Source organism: Bidens hawaiensis, unplaced genomic scaffold (assembly GCF_021521415.1).
Source record: "Bidens hawaiensis isolate Kalapana, Puna unplaced genomic scaffold, B.hawaiensis_p1.1 tig00002772_1, whole genome shotgun sequence".
Classification (NCBI taxonomy): Eukaryota; Viridiplantae; Streptophyta; class Magnoliopsida; order Asterales; family Asteraceae; genus Bidens; species Bidens hawaiensis.
Window position 1 is genome coordinate 1211439 of NW_027491150.1, and position 21518 is coordinate 1232956.

Sequence of the window (21518 nt, forward strand, 5' to 3'; positions counted from 1 at the left end):
TACGAGAAGATAACTTGCGTGAACCCGTAGCAACGTGCGGGCACTTTTGCTAGTTTTATAAAATAAGCTAGTAGACGACAACGTTAGATTTGTTTAAAAAACAACCTAAACACAAATGTGTCGAAACACACGAACGTGTCAAAATACAACATTAAAGTAACTTGATTGAAAGATGACGAAATATTTTGAAGATAGTAACAAACACATTTGACACTTCTAATGTACATATGCCATCTTTATCTTAAAATAAATTTATGTTATAACTAATTATTATTATTATATATGTTAATTTTCAACTTTCTTAAGCATAAAGGGTTGTACCCCTAGCGTAAGGGGTTGTATCCATTTTCTTAAGCTCAAATAGTTGTAACCCTAGCTTAAGGGGTTGTATCTTTACTTCACATATACAAAACACAAATATTTTACTTTTTTTATATATTATTTACGTTTCAATTTAATATTTTTATGTAAACACACTGCAATTGATGTGCGTGATTGAACGTTTTACCTCTAATTTTTGTTAGGTTTAACAATGTTGATGCAAAGCGCGGGTTCTCCCCTTCAACAAACAACTTGAATAAAACGTTTTAACATTACTTTTTTTTTACAATTTTACGCCCCCGCCACAACGTGAGGAGGCTTAATACTAGTATAATTTAATCTTCAAAGCTTGAAACAGTTTTGACTGTTGGAATTACAATATACACTTAGTAATTTAATTAAATTTTATGTTAAAAAAATTAAGAGTAGTTTAAGTAGTAGAAAAATGTATTGAGTTTGTTTAAATAGATACGTTTAGCCCCATCTATGCCCACTTTAAGTCTTCAGACAACTGTAGCACGTAACAAAAGAGTAAAGTAATAGTTGCCCTCGTACAGTCACATGTGAAAGGGCCGGATGTGTCAACGAAACGTCTTCACCTTGATGGGATATGCTAGAAATCAAGTGCGGTGTTGTAGCTCCAAACACTTGAAATTTCGCAGTATGCCTCAAGTGTGAGTTATAGTAGGATGGCATAGACTATTGATTTCAAATTGGGATTAATTTTAGAATTACCGAATAGAGTTAAAGTCAAATTTTACTGTGTATTATCGGGACAACTTGATGAACCCTTTCATCTCTCAGGACACTTAGTTTTAAATAACCTATTAAAACTAAGTTTGTCACGATATGACTAACCAATTTTAAGTTAATAGAAAAACTATTAAGTTAATAGCTTTTGGAAATTAAATAGCCTTTAATTTGCAAAAATATAATTGGTTAATTAAAATATTTATTTTAAAGATATTTGGTATTAGGTTGGTGATATTATAACCTATTATAAACAACCAAGCAACCACAATAGCAAATAAAAATATGTAAATCCCGAATGGCCAATAGAGGTGATCGGTCTTGCTAGAGCCAATTAGCAAGACCGCTCGGGTCAATAGAGGTGATCGGTCTTGTGAAGAATAATATAAATAATGAATTTTTCATTTTGAATGATGAGCCGCCTTAGTAAAATGATCTGGACAGGGTTCGATCCTTGGTCAGTTAAACAATATACTTGTATATCACTCTACCAAGTTGGATCAAGCATACTAGAGTTGCTTGTTTGTTAACAAATTGTCGTTTTTTAATTCAAAATTATTGTTTTTTTATCCTTGGCTTGATCCATGGTGAGTCAAAACTATACATATTTTTCTTTCATGCCATATTAAATACCACATGGCACCTTTATGATGTTATCAATCCTTTTATTAGAGTCATATCAGTATACTCCACCATTTGATCCCACAACATATGGTCCAACCTGATATAGTGGTTTCTTGACAGAGTATCCGCTGGTTATAGAGAGGGATTCAAGTGCAGTATTGCTCGCATATTTCCAGACGTGTGGGATCAGGAAGATTCTCCCCTATATGAGGTGTTTCGGCAGCACACATGCTGACGATTTTGTATCGTCAAAGTCACTCAAAATAAAAGGATTGTCTTCTCACCCCAGCATTTAGAAAATGTGCATTGTCAAACAACATGCAATGTATGAGAAAGTTTGAATCATGATGGGATTTACGAACTTCGACATCAACAATTCTTAAGGGTATGTATCCAATCAAGACTACATGGAAAAAGGTACCGCATTGCCAGCTTTCTTGGGTGTTTCGGGAATAACAATATTGACAGAGCTCTGCTAGAAAACTTTACTAGGAAATGAGCGGCCGATATATGGTATTTGCAACATGTATGATTTCACATGGGAGGAATCGCTAACTGCAACAAAAAAGAGCCCGTTTTTTCATAAATCTGAACTGGAGAAGAGCCAGGATCCCAAAAAGCACGCCGTGCTCATCACCGGGATTTATATTGTGTCAGTTAATCCTCTTAAACTACTTCTCCAAATTAAGAACTCTTATGGAGTAGATTGGGGAATTAGAGGATTTGCATGGGTCGTGAGTGACTTATTCACATACATTGGTATACCCGGCCAGATCATCGATGACATCGATGATGGTATGGACGCACCTGATTTTAATAATGAAGCCGCTCTTATCTCATTCGTTGTTCCAGAAGCTTCCAGTGCCTCCAAATTAAGTAAATTAATGAGTTAATACTATTTATGAAGTTAGTATAAGTAACAACTAACAAGTGCGATGCTTAGCGGGAAATAACCTATTGCGGCTGTTGTGAAGGCCGATCCTACAAAGACAACTGCTGGCAAGAAAGCAGTTAGACCAAGTCAAACCAAAAATGTTGAAGATGTTGAGGTGAGTTACTTGTGCAAGCACACACGTGTATATACATTTTGATCAAGTATCATATCTTGTTTGTTCTTGCAGCCGGCTGAAACGGGCCTTGAAGAAACAGAAAGCAGAATAGGGTCTCTTATTCAAGAGGATACCATTCTTTTGTTGATAAGTGATGCATCGAAAGAAAGACTTGAAGGTAGAGATTAATACTAGTGATAAAGTTGATTTAAAGATATTTTGTTTTCCATATTAACCAATCCATGACGTTGACCATTATGTTGTCCACAATTGTGTTTTTCCTGCAGCAATTACCTCATTCAAAGCACAAGTTGAAGCACTTCAAGCACTTGACAAGTTGGTTGAGGTTTTAATCCGTCTGCTATGTGCGGTTCCTGGTTGGACAGAGAAAAATGTGCAGGTCCAGCAACATGTTATTAAGTCTCCAGACAGCTGTAGCACGTAACAAAAGAGTAAAGTAATAGTCGCCATGGTACAGTCACATGTGAAAGGGCCGGATGTGTCAAAGAAACGCTTTCATCTTGATGGGATAGGCTAGAAATCAAGTGCGGAACGACGGTTTAACGAACAAAGCCTAAAAGGAAAGAAGTCTCAAATTTAGAAAGGTTGTCTTGAAAGTCTTTAAATAAAAATAAATGTTGAGAAATGTAAACAATTAAAGTTTCAAGGTTTAAAATGTAACTATTTACAATTTATAATAATAACCCTTTAAAATGTAAGTTTGCTCGAAACCGGGTTAAAGTATCTAACCTTAATATTTACTCAACCTATGTTAAGTAATAAGGTGGGTAAAATGCAAGAATGCAAATCCCTTAGGAATAAAGATAATAAAACGGGTTTTTAACGAGTGTTCGGGTTGTTGGTTCGGGTCTTGATAATTGGTCAAACCCAAAGTCAACTTTCTGAAATATTAAATGTTATGAGGTAACTCATAAAATCCAATAATACTTAACCAAGTATGTAGATCTATTGTTTTAGAACTAACAACGTACGTTAAGCGAGTATTCGGTTTTGTCGGTCCAAACTTTGTTATGAGATCAAGTTGGATCCAACATTTCCAAGTACTTAAGAAAATAATTAAAATCAGTTTGTAAACTATTTTTAAAGAAAATATACAAGTCTTGATTGCTAAAAACACACTTGTGTGTCTTAAGCGAGTAAAAATCGGATTGGTTCAATTTCCATCTCACAATATGTTCATAGATGGTTTCCACATGCCCAAATACCCAAGAACTTGTATAATAATGTACAAATGAAAATACGTAAGTTTTACAACCAAAAAGTTAACAATAAGTCTTTAAACAATAGTTTGGTTTACGGTTCAGATCTAGTTTCGGGTCAAGACCGAGTTTAGAATCCACAACCCATAACCATAGAACACATAAAAATGATTTTATAAACTGAGATCTAACATTAAAACATGTTTAAACATGTATTTAACAAAAACTAGTAAACAAAGTTCGGTTTACGGTTTAGAGCTATTTACGGTTAAACCGAAGCATAAACTCTTAAAACCCATAACCATGGAACTTGTAAATAAACTAAAATGAGCAGAAGTTAAGCATGAATAATATGTATAAACAAGTTATATAAGTGTGTGTGTATATATATATATCAAGAACACGAAGTCCTCCATGAAGCCTTGCCTTACGAGGTCCGAAACCTCACCGACCGGAATCGGAGAAGTAACTACCAAAGGTAACAAGGGGTATATATAATATATATGTTGTACCACAAGCTTAAGTAACAAAACAAAAATTAAAGAATGATTCTTGATTGATTATTAAGAAACCTTGAAGAGATGAAGTTGTGTTCTTTGTTTGGGAGAGAAAAGATGAGAGGTGAACAAGGTGGAAATGAAAGAGATGAGCTTGTTTATATAGGAAAAGAGTGAATGGTTGGGTATAAAGATTCTTTTATGGTTTGCATGAAAATGGGTATGTTTAAATGGTCAAACATTGCATAATAAAACAAATATAAAAATCCAATATTTTATATATTATATATATTTTAAATGACAAAATCCAATATTTTATATATTTCAAATGTTCGGGTTACAAAAGGGTTGGGTTTACAAAACAAAAGTGACCCGAAATTGACGAATGCCATAGTGCTGTAGCTCCAAACACTTGAAATTTCGCTGTATGCCTCAAGTGTGACTTATAGTAGGATGACATAGACTACTGATTTCAAATTGGGATTAATTTTAGAATTACCGAATAGAGGAAAAGTCAAATTTTACTGTATATTGTCGAGACAACTTGATGAACCCTTTCATCTCTCAGGACACTTAGTTTTAAATAACTTATTAAAACTAAGTTTGTCGCGATATGACTAACCAATTTTAAGTTAATAGAAAAACTATTAAGTTATTAGCTTTTGGAAATTAAATAGCCTTTAATTTGCAAAAACATAATTGGTAATTTTTTTTTCAATTTTTTTTTGTTGGATTAATTTATATATAACACAAACCGAGCTACATCTGGATAATGGGTAAGCAAGCAACAAGCTGTGCCGCTATCCCCCTTTGAATCGCAAAGCCTATTCTACTAAATATAAATCTTTGGTTCCTCGGGCTCTGCGAGTCACTGTGGATTTTAAAGATATTTGGTATTAGGTTTGTAATAATATAACCTATTATAAACAACCAAGCAACCACAATAGCAAATAAAAAAATGTAACTCCCGAACGGCCAATAGAGGTGATCGGTCTTGCTAGAGCCAATTAGCATGACCGATCGGGTCAAGGGGTCACAACACAAAACAACCACAAGGATGGACTCTTGGTGCATCCCATCATCTTGTCCAAACTACCATTAACTCCAACGATCCCGTGAGCTTGTCCTCGGTTATCTTCGGGTCTTCTTTATTACAAAATATAATATACTAACATATTTCCTATTACAATTTTGAACCATCCATATAGCCAAAAGAAAATCATAAAAATATAACCGAATATAAATACAACTTTGAACCATCCATATGGCCAAAAACCAAGCTCAAACAACCAAACACACAAAGGTCGGGGCCGGATTTACATATTCGAAACGATAAGATCGGGTAAAGTTTTGGTCAAATAAAATAAATAAAACTTTGACCAAATCAAGATTACCCAAAATAATATCTAGATCAAAAACTTTAACTAATTAAAGTTTATGATGTAGATCCGGTAAAAAGACCGTAATCGACTCGTACGTTGTAACCACGGCTCTGATACCACTGTTGGGTTTCAACGGTGGTCAAAGAACGGTTTAACGGTTTAAATCCGATTTTAATATTCGTTTCATATTTATTAATCATATTAACAAATAAACGAGCACAGCGGAAGAACGAGTAACCACCATAACGAAACCAAAACAAGGATTCAGTTACAATCAATACGAGTACGAGATCTAAACAACCAAACAACCATAAACGTAAATAACTGTATTTAAGTTTACCTTGGTTACGAATAACCGGTTGAGACACCGAGGAGTAACAAACGGAGCTAGGAGACAACAAGATGAACCGAGAAATTCCGGCGGCGGCACAGCGGCACACGACAGCAGCGGTCGCAGCGGCTGGTCGGGTGAGCGGCGGCGGCGGCGGCGGCGATGGTCCGGCGGTGGTGGTGACGGCTAGGGTTTAGGTGAGGAGCTTGTGTGTTAAGGGATAAGATATTATGAGATAATATTAAGTATATATAGGCACAAACTAGGTTTAGGTGTTAATTAAACCTAATGGACTTTGAGCCCAATCACCACACTAAAAGCCTTATCCACCATTTAATCTTGTTTAATTGTGTCTGGCCTAGTTAACTAATTAAGTGGGCTTGAAGTTCGTTATCCTCGGTGTAATTCTCACGGGTCATAACCGGGTCGACTCGCGTTGACTTGACCCGAACCGCTCCACATATCCAACAGAGAGTTCTGATTGGAAGGTGATGCTGCATTTATTACTATATTGTTAAATAATAAAACATGGAAGATCATTCTGGCAATTCTTTTTAATTTTGTTCAGATGCGTTTGGAATCTATTGAAGCAGTAAATAAAATTGTGGAAGAAGCTAACAAATGTGTTAAGCCTACTGGAACATGTAAATATTTGACTTTAGTTGTTTTTGCAGTATTAATATGCACCAGATGGACCTCTATTTTTTATTGACGCCTGCTTATGTCAATATCAGTGGACTTGTTTGGGGACTATTTTTTATTGACACTTTACTACTTTACTCTAGTCCAGATTTTCTAGAATATATTTGTTATAGATGTTCTTGTTATGAAAGTATGAGTTGATATTATTTAGTAGTTAGTAATTTATTACCCAAGTAGTGAGTTATATAGTAAGGGACAGTTATTAGTATTTCACCTTTTAAGTATTAATTCTAGTAGTGGCTTTTTATTTCTGTACAACTTGTTACTTAAAAGCGACTAGTCATCGTCCTTAAAGCAAATGTCGATACGAACATTGTGCTTAGGTTATTAGTGAATTGCATCTCAAAAAATAAAAATAAATAAATATTTTGTGGAAACTTTTACATTAGAATCGGTTATTGAATATTTTATTTTAAAAAGTTATAAAAGAGTAACTAGAAAGATTATATCAAAATAATCTTCTATAATTCAACAGTGTTTCCTCAAGAGTAACTAGAAAGATTGATGGACATATTTAAAATGTTTGTAACATATTAAAATTAGAATATACCAATTTTGATAAAATTTGTCTCAGTGTATCTTAATATACTATATGTTAAAAGTGCAATTTCATACGTTTGTATATTTCACCATTATCATTAGTAGTTTTACCTTAAGACATGCGTAGCAGGACATTTGTTTACTTATGTGGCACCCCACAAACGATTCAACAAAGTGAGTGGTCTCCACTTCTTTTCAGCCAATGTTACAAAACAAACAAGTTAATGGAGTGGTTGAACGTAATGTAGTTAATCAGGAACGAAGGTTTCATATTCCTACCCTTCTGGTGTTGTTTGGTATGGTTTTGGGCTAAAACCAAACCGAACCAAAACTTTGCTTTTGAATTTTTGAAATCGGTTTTGGTTTTTGAAGTTTTTATTGTTCGACTTTCATTTTGGTTTCGGGTTTTGTCATTTGAGCTTGAGAAAGTTATGCCGAAAGAAAGTTAGCTGAAAACAATGAATTTAGATATAAATAATTTTGTTAATTATTAACTAACAGACTATTATACATTTGGCCAAAACTATTTTAGTAGTAGTATATTTGTAAAATTCTTTATAAATTACTTAAAATAAAAGTTTAAAAATTCGATTATGTTCGGTTTTTATTACATGCAGAACCAAAACGAACGTCTGTTTTTATTTCGGAACGTTATTTTTGGTTTTAAGTTTTTTGTTAGATTGTTAAATAAAAGTTAAGATAATACCGAAGGAATACCTTCTCGTAACCCAAATTCCCAAACACCCTTCTTCATCTTCTACTCCACTTCCCCTGCAACCAACATTTTGACCTCAAAACTCAATCCCTTAATAAAATTATCCTCCAATTTCATATTAATAATCATGTTATCTTTCTCAACACCCAACTCAACCCTAATCCACAAACCTCAACCCTTTAATCCAATCCATCCAAAACTCAAATCACTCCAATTAATATGTTCCATTAACAACGAATTAAACCAAACCCATGAACAAATTGAACACCCAATACCCAAATTCAAGTGGGTTCAAATTGATATTAACGAAATGAACGACGCTCAACGGAATCACATAGCTCGGTTGCCCAAGAAGCTAACAAACCGGTGCAGAGCTTTATTGAAACAATTGATTTGTTTTGAGACAAGTAGTAGTATTAGTATAGAAATGGTGTTGTGTTCTTGGGTTAGGAGTATGAAGCCTAGTAAAGCTGATTGGCTTGTTGTTTTGAAAGAATTGGAGATTGTGAATCACCCGGTGCGGTTCGAGGTATTATCCGGTTTTCGAGTAATGTGGGTACTTGATGCATTATGTTTTTGTGAAACAGAACTTACTGATGGTTTTGCGGGTAATAAAAACCGAGCTGAACTGAATTTGTAAAGTTTCAATTTTTATATTAGGTGATTTATAAGAATTTAATAAATATGTAACTGAATTATAATATTTTAGTTCAGTTAGTTATTAATTAGCAAAATAATTTAGGCACAAAGTCATTATTTTGAGCAAACATTTTTTAGCCCAAAATTTTGAGGCTCGGATGGCAAAATCGGGAAAAACCGAACCCTAAACGAACCTAAACCGAAACCAAACGGTTTTCAAATATTTAAAAACCGAAGTTTTGGTTTTTGGTTCGGTTTTAGCCAAAAACTGACCCAAACCAAACCATGCACACCCCTCCATTTTGGCAGTGTTGTACAAGTTGATAGGCGCTAGTCGGGTGGACTAGCGATTAATAGGGATTAATAGGGTTTTTGGTTTTCGTGTAATGAAAACTGAGTTGAACTGAATTTGTAAAGTTTCAATTTTTATGTTAGGTAATTTATAAGAATTTAATAAATATGTAACTGAATTATATTTTAGCTCAATTAGTTATTAATTAGCGAAATAATTTAGGCGCAAACACCTTTTTTAGCCCAAGCGGTTTTCAAATATTTAAAAACCGAAGTTTTGGTTTTTGGTTCGGTTTTAGTCCAAACCCGAGTCACCTGACCCAAACTAAACTGTGCACACCCGTACGTTTTGGCAGTGTTTTAGGACTCGATAGATGCTAGTTGGGCTGTGGGTACCGACTAGTTGATGCATTTTGGGAAGTGATGCAGAACTTGTTATATAAGAATTTGTAAACTCAATAGGTTTATGTTTTTGTGAAAACGAACTTACTGATGGTTTTGCGTGTAATGAAAACTGAGCTGAACTGAATTTGTAAAGTTTCGATTTTTATGTTAGGTAATTTATAAGAATTTAATAAATATGTAACTCTTTTAAATTTTAGTTTAAATGTGTGATAATAAGTTAGTTAGTAACCAATATAAAGTAATTTAGGCCCAAATATTACATTCTTTTTGGGTCGAAAATTTTCAAGCTAAGATGGCAAAACGAAAAAACCGAAACCTAAACCAAACACCGAAACCAAACGGTGTTCAAATATCCAATTACCAAAGTTTTGGTTTTTGTTTCGGTTTTAGCCCAAAACGACCCAAACCAAACCGTTTGTGAATTTGAAATTATGATTTTTGGTTTTGCGTGTAATGAAAACTGAGCTGAAATTAATTTGTAAAGTTTCGATTTTTATGTTAGGTGATTTGTAAGAATTTAATAAATATGTAACCGAATTATAAAATTTTAGTTCAATTAGTTATTAATTAGCAAAATAATTTAGGCACAGAGTCATTATTTTGAGCAAACATTTTTTTAGCCCAAAATTGGAGAATGTGAATATCCGTTGCGGTTCGAGGTATTATCCATTTTTCGAGTAATGTAGTTAATTTGACCCGTTTAGGAAACGAGCGAGCAAACACCGAACCATAACCGAAAACCCGAACTGAAAAAGTTGATCGAACGGTTATGGTTAACTAATATGATTAACCATTATGGTTATTTTTATTTGTTAATGTGGGGCTTTAACCGAAACCGTACTAAACCTTTATGTTTGTGTTTTTAATAATTTTATATCATACCTCGATTTTCAGCTTTTATCCCTCTGTTTCTAGCTCCGAACATTTAAATTTATGCTGCAACTATTCATAACATAGCTTGGAGCAAAATAAGGCATATTTTAGCTACGAGACTTCATAATTGAGCTTGGAACACAATAACCGAACCATATTTTAGCTACGAGACTTCATAATCTTTTTTTCCAGTTAACCGAACTTAACCTAAATCAATGGTTAACCGCCCATATGGGTATGGTTAAGCAATCTTTCATAAACTACGCTCGGTTATGTTTAAGCCCTCGTAAACGACTAGCAATTAATAGGGAATTAGGGATTGATACGGTTGGAATTTTATATATAATTTTCCAAAATTCTAGATGTATATACAAAATTTTATTTATAATTTTTTAAATAAGTATAAATTTACAAATACTTCAAAGATTTTGACCAAAATTTGAAATTATTTGACCAATTTGACCCAATTTTGACCGACTACCGATTATTGCCACGGATTAGCTGAAATTCATATATAATTTTTCAAAATAAATATAAATTTAATTGTTAAAACTATTTTAAAGATTTTGATCGACTTTGATTGACATTCGACCAATTTTCATTGGCTTACATTGATTTTGACTGACTTTGACCGACTACCGATTAGCTGAAACTTTATCAGTAAATCATGGATTAGGGACTAATGCCGATTTTTACAACACTGCATTTTGGGGAGAATTTATTTGATTTCTGTTGCAAGTTTTATATATAACTTTGTTTGTAGGTGGCTGAATTTGCACTACTTGAAGAATCATTTGAACCTAATATCCGCGATTACACAAAGATAATTCACGGTTATGCGAAACAAAGTCGATTACAAGAAGCTGAAAACACACTACAAGCAATGAAGAACAGAGGATTCGAATGTGATCAAGTGACTTTAACAGCTTTGATCCACATGTACAGTAAAGCCGGTAACTTTAATCTTGCAAAAGACACGTTCGAAGAAATGAAGCTTCTCGGACTTCCGTTAGATAACCGAGCTTACGGGTCAATGGTCATGGCGTACATACGAGCTGGAATGTTGATCGAAGCAGAAACGTTACTTAGAGAAATGGAATCCCAGCAAGTTTATGCGAAAAGTGAAGTTTATAAAGCGATGTTACGTGCGTATTCGATGCGCGGTGATAGTTTAGGGGCTCAAAGAATATTTGATGCGATTCAGATCGCGGGTATTATTCCTGATGTTAAAATATGCGCGGTTCTTATTAACGCGTATGTAACTGCGGGTCAAAGTCAAGAAGCGTGTGTTGCGTTTGAGAATATGATGAAAGCTGGGATTTTGCCTAATGATAAGTGTGTAGGTTTGATGTTGGATGTTTATGAGAAGGATAATAAGCTTAAGGAAGTGTTGGATTTTTTGATGGATTTGGAGAGAGACGGGATAATGATCGGGAAAGAAGGTTCGGAGAAGTTGGCTCGTTGGTTTAAAGAGTTGGGAGTTATTGAAGAAGTTGAGCGCGTTTTGAGAGATTATGGCTCAACGGAAGCGGTACCGAGTGGCAAATGATTTTTGAAGCTTATGATAACTTCGCAAGTACTTGGAGGCGGACGAAATCGAGCATCCTTGTATGTAAAATCCCCTCGCACTCGCTTATTAATTATTATTATTATTATTGCTCCCTCGTGTCTAGTAATGACTATGGGTGTTCTTCGAGTTGCACTTTCGGGTTTTAGTTTCTCGGGTTGGGTTCCTTGAGTTTGAGAAATTTAACTCTAGAACGAAACCCGACCCTGATCTCTCCCTGGTTTTTCGGGTTGGGTTACTCGGCTTTTGAGTATTTGACTTAGAAAACTAGAAAGATATAAAATGATAAAATTAAAGCAACATTATCATCTTCACTTGTAACGTAAATAAACATATAATAAACCGGCATAATCCAAAAACACAATCCGTTTAACTAAAGTAACATAATCTTCACCTATAGGATCAATCGAACACCACTGGCAGAAATCACCGAACTTGATATCTATTCGTAGAATTAGTAACCACTAACCAGTACCTGAAGTCCTGAACCCCCTAAACGAGTAACCAGTAACCGAACCGAATTAGAACGGTTCGGGATTGGTGAATTCGGTTCGGGTTCCATGGATACAAATACTTTCGTGTTCGGGTTAACAGTTTCTCGGGTCGGGTGGTTGTGGATAAAAGTGACATGCCTAGTCATGACATGATATTGATTAACACTATAGGTCGGGCGGGTTGGGTAAAAGGTCAAAATGGGTATGGCTTGAAACTCGAAAAGGTTTTATTATTATTATTATTATTATTATTATTATTATTATTATTATTATTATTTTTCGCAATTTAGGATCCTGATTGGAAGTCACTCAAGAAATAAGTAGCTGCAATGGTGGCTTGAAGCCGTTAGCACAGCATCGCACAGTCACCAAATGCCGCACAGAAGGTGTTGTTTCCTTGAGGAAGAAACACTAAACAAAGTTTATTTTGTCCCAAACTTGTCAATTTGGAGAAATTGTTGGTATTAATTTCATTATTATTGCTATTATTATCGTTAATATTATCATCCTCGTCGTCCTTGTCCTCGCAGCAGTTCAAAGTGTTGCATGCATCAAGTGATAAGTTTTGAAATTGTCATATGAAAACTGTGTTTGATAGTTTGATGTATATACAATAATTAAACATTTATAATAATAATTGCTTATTATATAACAAAATGCAACACAAACATAATCACACATTCACACCTTCATATATTATTTCTTTAAATATATAAATAATTAATAAGTTAACAAGAAATTTAAAAAAAAATCAGTAATCATTAATCAAGACAACTTGAGAAATAAAATCCAGAAATTAAATGGATAAAGAGATTCAAAGGTCAAACTCCTGAATCATTTATTAGCTGATAAAGTCAACATATATGGTCAAATTCATCATCTTATATACTATCATGTGGTGGTAAAGTTGTAACATCTGAAGACCCTGGGTTCTGCCTTTGCAAAAGCTCCCTAGCTAGCTCATGGAGATCACTAGAGCTACCACGGCCACCGTCGTGTTGAGGTGGAGTTGAAGTGTCGCTACCGTGGCATTGAATGGGAGCCATTTGTTGTACCGATGATTGCATGGACCGTGCAGAAGATTGCATCATTGGATCAAAAAGTACTGATAAATCGTAGTTAGCCGGTAAAGATGAGGTGATCGGGAGGTTGGTGATGGAAACTACGGATGATGGAGTTGGTGGTTGATGTTGTTGAGGTGGCGGAGGAGGCGTTGGAACCTCTAGGCTTGCTAGATGGCCTTGAAGATAAGCGAGCTCTGCTTGTAAATTCACGACCTGTTTAAATTAATAAAATTACCACAAACTTGTAATTAACAAATAGTTGGATGTAGCTTTATTAAGGTAAAGAAAAGGGTTTAAGTATGATTGATGAATTTTTCCTTTCAAGTACTTTTGTGGTTTTGTTGTGGCTTCTAGCGTCTTGCTAGTTTTATATTTTAATAAAAGTTGACGTTCGAAAATATACATAAATAAAATAGAGGTTGGATTAAATAGAAACAAGTTTTATCGTGCAAAACATATGAACGCGATGTTATTTCCGTAATTAATCTTTATAGAGCAATTACGCTACAGAAGAATTAATGAAGTAGAGTAAGGATAATTACGCTACGTGTATTCTTGTTATAGTGCAGTAATTACGAAGACGTCAAAATGCAATTTTATTTTGTATTGTTTGTACAAAACAAAAACAACCATGCATTGTAAAATTCTCACAAATAACAAAGTTTTTAACAGAGTTTGAAGTTATTATTTGTATAATAAAATTATGTTTATACACACTAAAAGAACTTTATTGATAAAATAATAGGTTAAAGTGTTTGCTAATTTATAAAGTCCTTAAAGAGTTTAAATAGAGGAAAGTTGTTCCTTGGAAGCAATAGAAAACTAGACTAAAAGCAACACATTTGAAATTCTCAATATGTTGATTGTACTCTTCACTCAATCAAATTCCATTTCATTCCCATCGAAGTTTCTCAAAACATTTATGCATGGGGGTTGATTTTATACATGTTTCATGATAATTTTTTCTTTAAAATACATAAACTGTAAAAACAATATACGATTAAGAGAGAACAGAATCGCCCAAACATATATAGTTTTGCTAAAGATATAAAATAATCAAGACAGTCTCAAGCTCAATCCGATAGCTCGATGAGATTTTATGAGGCATGCTTGAGCTCAGCTCAAGGAAGATTCAAATTTGATTCGAACAACTCGAGTATTCATATAAAAAAATTTTGTTAACCAAATGTATGTAAACCTTATGTTAAAATTATCGTGTAAGTCTAGAAATATTTAATGATAACATCAAATGTAAGTAATATATGTATATATAAATTATAAACACGCTATGGATATATGTGTTTGTATGTGTCGACTGCCAAGTTTAATTCTTTAATTTTAGACCCAGTAAAATTAACTTGATAAAAATCAGTTTAAACTAACTCGAGTTTAAAAAAACTTGTCTCTTAATCCTAGCTTATTTTTAGAAACTTCATTACTTCACAACTATAAAGATAAATATGACTTTCATAAGTCACTCATTAAATTTTTTAAATAATAGTTATCAACTAAATATTCTACATCAATTTTCTCTTATTTTATTTACCAATAAAAAGTGAATAAAAATTTATTAAGAAATACACTATTAGCACCAATAAATGAACTATATGTGCATGTGTAGATAAAGCTAAAATAATAATATTAAAAGGAAAATAAAATAATATGAAATAATAATATTTAAAAGAGTATTGACTTTAAAAGACAATACATGAGTTGCAAAAAGACCGACCATTTCCTGAGAACCAAAAACAGAACAAGCTTCAATGTAACAAAGGAACTAAACAACAACCAATTTATTAATCAAAAAAACTAACCCCCTTTTAAAAAACTAAAGATGTTTTACAAGTAATTTTAACACTAAAATAATCAACCTTTTTCATGAATTTTGGCAACATCACCCTTTACACTTGTTCATGTTTGCCCCATTGCATCTCTCACTTTCTTGAATAAATATATATACATACATACACACACATATATATACACACACACACAACTAATTTATTATTTTTTTTATATATTATTTGTTTTAATGCATATTAGCTTAATTGAATGAATAATTAATATGCTTAGCTACTAGCCATTGTTTTAAAATCATTGTGACATTGTAGATGAAATGACAAGTAAAGCCTTAAACCCTTGGAATGAAAAAACTGTGCGTATCAAGAATGTTAACTTTTTTTATGAAACATTTAATCGATATTTATCTAAAAAAAACACTTACATTCCAAACTTTTTTGAAAATAAGTCTATAAATAGTTAAATACAAAATTCAGATATAAATAACTTTGAATTACTAGTTTTTAGTTAATGATGTCAATAATCTCTACACATCACATTTTGCAACTATACCAAATCGTTAAATTAAACTAAAGCCAAACCGTTAATAACAGACTGATTTGATTCGACTTTTATTTCATCAGTTTGCATGCTTTTGGTTTACGACGATAAAAAGATGTTACTAACTGATTAACCTAAAACCGTGAAAACTAAATAAAAAGTATAAGTAGCATGTAACGTAACGAATCAAACGGACCTGTTGTTGCAAGGCAAAGAGATGCGCAACGCAACCATGGACAGGGTCTCGAACCCTAGCTTGAGCTTCATAACAAATGGTCACCACCGCATCAAGCCGCTTGTGAACCGGGATACTTAACAAGAGTTTCGACACATTACTTGCTCCGAACACCTTATGCACCGTCGCAAAATGCACCGCCCCTTGTTCCGAATCAAAATATGGCGCGAATATGCAACCTGCCACACACTTTCTTCTCAAGAACTTGCATGCTCCACATGGCCCACCCCCACCACTACCGCCACCACCACCGCCACACCCGGTGATGCTACTTCCGGCACCACTCATTGTTTTGAAATATGAATGACACGTGTGGTTATTAATAATTAGGGTTTGATTTATATAGGTGTGTTTTAATAATATAGGAAGTTTAAGACTTTAAAGGCACGATAATTTGAAGAAGCAAACATCCAAATAAGATTGTTTGCGTGAAGCAAACATATGATATGTATATATTGCCACCTGCTTCAATTCTTTCTTTATATCCTAAACGAAACTCTCACTCTCACACATATAGATATACATGCACTCATGTCTATATATATGTGTATGAAGGTGTATATGTATTTGTGTGTGTGTATATATATATGTGTGTGTGTGTGTGACTACACTAGAGTTTCTCAATGGTCTCTCTCTATATATATGATTATGTGTAATGTATATGTATTTCTTTGCCTTGAGGAAAAGCTGGAAATAAGTATGTATATATATGCATGTATTTTTTTTTAAAGTTTATGTGTAATGTGTACGTATATTATGTTTTTTCGACTGACTCCAGCGATTTTTTAACGCTAACCTTGAGAATTTGATGTAGGTTACTTACAAACGATCAACCTATACACATGTTAAAATTGAAAAAAAGATTTGAATATTGGGTTCCATACTGATCTATATGGTATTTTAATTTTTAATTTAGTTTTAGCGGTAGTTAATAAGTATTGGATTCGAACCGAAAATTCGGGCGTCAAATTAAGAGAGATTCGAACATTGAAAAAGCCGACCCAATGATGAAGCTCATGGGTTCTTTACTATCAATGGTGAAGCTTGGACTAAGACATTGAGAACTGGACTCAAAATGTATACAAAATATCACATACGAGGGTGGTCGGCCTCAAATTTTCAACCAAAAACGGCTGAATTTAAACTAAGTACGTATAAAAAATTACTGCCGAAAACGAATAAATTTACGCTACTGCTCAAAAAAACAGGGGGCGGGTGAGTGTTTTGACTATATGTAACAAAAATCTCGACTGAAAACGGCTAACTTTACACCATATATAACAAAATCACCCTAAAACTATATAAAACATATAAAAATTAAAATAATTATGTATTAGGAGGTTATAAAATTTTTAAATTATAGTGATCCAAAATTTATTATATATCTTATGTACATGCTTGGACCTTAGAATACTTTGTAAGTAAATAGAATAAAGAATGAAAGATCCAGGTGAAGGTTTGACTATATGTCACTATTTCGATCAACATGCTTTTGATATGATATATATTCTGTGTGCTAAAAGTCTTGGGACTATTTAGTTAGTTTATGTATTTATATTATTACTAATAATAATAATAATATGAAGTTGTAATTCAAACGCAATCTACTTAGCTTACTTTCGTGATTTAGTTTTAACTATTAATTAAATCATATATTAATTGTCTAAATTCGATGTGTTTGCTTATCACTTTAACCGACAAAAGTGTTGGAAGCCAACGATTCGGTGGTCATCAGGTTCCTAGAAACATTTCTAAACTTTAGAGGTGTTTGGGTGTACACTCTAGAACAAAAAATGGTTTGACAAAAACCGGAACCGGTTTTAACCCGAATTGTAGGGTTGAAATCGGGTTAGGAACCTCTCCTTTGAAACTAGTTTTAAACTGGTTAAAACTAAGCGAACCAACAAAAACCCGGAACCAAACAAATCATTTTTCACGTGAAAACCGGCTTCAAACTAGAAATGGTTTGGAACGGAACAAGTTTGAGGAAAAACCCCGGCTTTTTACACCTAGTACATGATTTTTTTTTATTTTTTTTTGTTAATTTTTCTCTCATGGTAATCATATAAGAGTGTAGTTAAATGCTATTAGAAAATAATCAGCTTTCGGGTTGTCATTTATATCTCATTTAATATACAAGTCGTGTTCATGTAAACATATTTCACTAGTTTATTTAAATGGATTGTGTTTCGGTTGTTATGTTAACCAATTTAATTAGGCTGGTTGTGTTTAGTATGACCAACCTTCACCCTTAATCTAATATTTTTATCAATGATGGTGAGTTTGATGCCTTTCTATCTAAACTTAGGTATTCGGTCTTAACCATAGGGTATGACCTTTTATTATATTCGTTGTTGGTTAACGCATCTTATCATTCCAAATTTGTCGCTTAGTTATGGAGGAGAGATGCTATTTACTGACTCGTACTTTTGTCATTCGGTTGTTCACTTCGCATGGAGGGAAACCTTGCCCCATCATCAACCAGAAATTCGAGACCAAAATGATAGCCTAAGGTTGCGACTTGCGAGAACCTCCATTGCTTTTAGTGAGATTAATCTTTCGCAAACCTTCATTGCTTTTAGTGAGATTAATCTTTCGCACAAAATAAAAAATAAATATGTTGGAATTTTTTATTATTTTTACCCTTGACATAAATAGGGGTGTTCATCGGATGGGTTTTTGACTTGCTTGGTTTCAAACCGAATAACTAACACCTCTAAAAATACCCCTAATAAGTTAAAGGACAACATCAAACTTTTGACTATATAACAATAATAATATACAAGAATAAGAATATTTCCTCTAATTCAAGGACCATTGAAAAATCATAGTTATTTGGATGAATTAAACACATATGTGGATAATATTCTACATAAACACATGTAGTAGATGTTTTTTTATTAAAAGAAATACATATTTACCAGAAATTTTTACTTTTTACAATTTATTATTTAAAAATTAAAAGGATACACGTATTTGAAATACTTACGAAAGTACGAGTTGATATTATCCCAAGAGGGTAAAGTTAAAATACAAAGGACAACAAAAATGAGAAGGGTGAGAAGGAATCTAATCCATTGATCTTAGATTTGAATGGTGAAGATTAATTCAAGAAATGAAAATTGAATAAAAATAGATGAGAAGGGCATGAATGTAATAACCCACTTATGAAGAAATTCTCTCTCCACATGCAAGACACATGTCAATTCTTTCATCATTTTAAAACGTCTATAACTTTTTCATACGACATTTTTTAGAAATTTTTTTTACCATAATAACAAACGTTTTTTATATTGTGTTATTTGGTTGTTCATTGTGTTTTTAATTGAGTTTTCTATGTATTGTGTTATATATTTCGGTCATTGTATTTTTCAATTGATACTCATATGAAAGATAAAAATTAACACAAAGATTACGTCATTGTGTCTTTTGTGCGTCATTGTGTCTTTGTGCTCAGCATTTGTCTTTATACTTATCTTTGTGTTTTAGTCACTGTGATCAATTTTCACTTAATTTGAGTAAAATAGTATTATGTTGTTTGTGTATTACGTTCAAGGCATTGTGTAATATATAGATTCCATTGTGTTTTATGTTTCAGGTCATTGTGTTATACGTATTTACCATTGTGTCTTACGTTTCATGCCATTATGTTATACGTATTTACCATTGTGTCTTACGTTTCAGGTCATTGCGTTATACGTATTTACCATTGTCTTACATTTCATGCCATTGTGTTATACGCATTTACCATTGTGTCTTACGTTTCATGCCATTGTGTTATACGCATTTACCATTGTGTCTTACGTTTCAGGCCATTGTGTTATACGCATTTACCATTGTGTCTTACGTTTCAGACCATTGTGTTATACGCATTTACCATTGTTTCAGGCCATTGTGTTATACGCATTTACCATTGTGTCTTAAGTTTCAGGCCATTGTGTTATACGCATTTACCATTGTGTCTTACGTTTCAGGCCATTGTGTTGTACGGATTTACCATTGTGTCTTACGTTTCAGGCCATTGTGTTATACGCATTTACCATTGTGTCTTACGTTTCAGGCCATTGTGTTATACGGATTTACCATTGTGTCTGACGTTTCAGGCCATAGTGTTATACGGATTTACCATTGTGTCTTACGTTTCAGGCCATCGTGTTATACGGATTTACCATTGTGTCTTACGTTTCAGGCCATCGTGTTATACGGATTTACCATTGTGTCTTACGTTTCAGGCCATCGTGTTATACGGATTTACCATTGTGTCTTACGTTTCAGGCCATCGTGTTATACGGATTTACCATTGTGTCTTACGTTTCAGGCCATCGTGTTATACGGATTTACCATTGTGTCTTACGTTTCAGGCCATCGTGTTATACGGATTTACCATTGTGTCTTACGTTTCAGGCCATTGTGTTATATGCATTTACCATTGTGTCTTACGTTTCAGACCATTGTGTTGTTATATGTATTCATTATTGTGTTTTACGTTTCAGGTTATTGTGTAATATGCATTCATCGTTGTGTTTTACGTATTAGATAATTTGTTAGTATTTTTCATTATATATATACTATTGCACAACGGTGTTATTAGTATTTTAAAAAAACACAATGATCAGATGGAAGACACAATGGCGAAAAAACACAGTAACAAACAGAAAAACACAATGACAAAAAAAGACACAATGGTAAGCAAAAAGACACAATGACGTAAATTATTTTTTATTCTTATATAACGAAATTATACTCGTATTAAAGGTAAAAAAATGCTTGTTATTATGGTGAATTTTATTTTTAAAAAAAATATCATATGAAAAAATTATAGACGTTTATAAATAATGAGGGAATTAACATGTGACTTGCATATAAAGAGAAAAAATATGTAATATTACTTTTATATCCTTTTTCCTTTAGTCCATGACACATGTGAACTAATTATGACTTCTCATCCTTACAATTTTTGTTTCCCTGGTAACTTGACCCTATCCCAAGATGCCAAGATTGAATCTTCTTGATGTATTTGTCTAAAAAAATAGAAAATGAATGACAGCTGTGGGATTTGAACCCACGCCCTTTCGGACCAGAGCCTAAATCTGGCGCCTTAGACCACTCGGCCAAACTGTCTAAATATACTTAATCTTTGACTAATTACTTATACTGATGAGTTAGATAATGATTAACATTGTCCTAATTATCTATTCACTCATATGACTTGTTATAGAAACATAATCTTATGTTCAATTTGTCTCTCTTAATGGTTAAAGATAAAACTTACCTTTGTTGATGATGGAGAAGTGAACTTGTAACAAAGAAGCCTTTTTTCTTTTATACCAAAACTTAAATATATTATTAACACTAACCAATTAATAAAACTTTGTAACTTTTTTAAATGTAGCATTTCTCTAACATATATAAACACTAAATGTATAGACAGACAAAACTACAACCGCAAGCAAAAACAACACAAAGCTGCATATGCATA

General features: G+C 33.2%; 2 protein-coding genes and 1 non-coding gene across 3 annotated transcripts; 1 reads left to right on the forward strand and 2 right to left on the reverse strand.

The window, feature by feature from the left end:
• The first annotated feature begins 8256 nt into the window (after positions 1-8256).
• LOC143621160 (pentatricopeptide repeat-containing protein At1g01970-like) lies at positions 8257-12988 on the forward strand. Its single transcript, XM_077092672.1, has 3 exons — positions 8257-8660; positions 11103-11947; positions 12691-12988. The coding sequence occupies exons 1-2, from the start codon at positions 8259-8261 to the stop codon at positions 11886-11888; spliced, it is 1188 nt and encodes a 395-aa protein (XP_076948787.1). The 5' UTR covers positions 8257-8258; the 3' UTR covers positions 11889-11947; positions 12691-12988.
• Positions 12989-13253: 265 nt separating this feature from the next.
• Positions 13254-16547, reverse strand: LOC143621161 (LOB domain-containing protein 18-like). The gene is made up of 2 exons (XM_077092673.1): positions 16001-16547; positions 13254-13677 (listed from the first exon to the last, which is right to left on the reverse strand). The coding sequence occupies exons 1-2, from the start codon at positions 16325-16327 to the stop codon at positions 13282-13284; spliced, it is 723 nt and encodes a 240-aa protein (XP_076948788.1). The 5' UTR covers positions 16328-16547; the 3' UTR covers positions 13254-13281.
• A 4533-nt stretch (positions 16548-21080) lies between these two features.
• On the reverse strand, positions 21081-21160 carry TRNAL-UAG (transfer RNA leucine (anticodon UAG)). Its single transcript has one exon. It is a non-coding gene; the product is annotated as a tRNA-Leu (tRNA).
• Between the last annotated feature and the right edge of the window lie 358 nt (positions 21161-21518).

What these genes read in the sequence shown, in the direction of transcription:
- LOC143621160 (XM_077092672.1), top strand. Translation starts at nt 8,259, where the DNA reads ATGTTATCTTTCTCAACACCCAACTCAACCCTAATCCACAAACCTCAA. An exon ending in ATCACCCGGTGCGGTTCGAG is followed by an intron (nt 8,661 to 11,102) that starts GTATTATCCGGT and finishes CTTTGTTTGTAG; the next exon opens with GTGGCTGAATTTGCACTACT.
- LOC143621161 (XM_077092673.1), bottom strand. Translation starts at nt 16,327, where the DNA reads ATGAGTGGTGCCGGAAGTAGCATCACCGGGTGTGGCGGTGGTGGTGGC. An exon ending in TCTTTGCCTTGCAACAACAG is followed by an intron (nt 13,678 to 16,000) that starts GTCCGTTTGATT and finishes TAATTTAAACAG; the next exon opens with GTCGTGAATTTACAAGCAGA.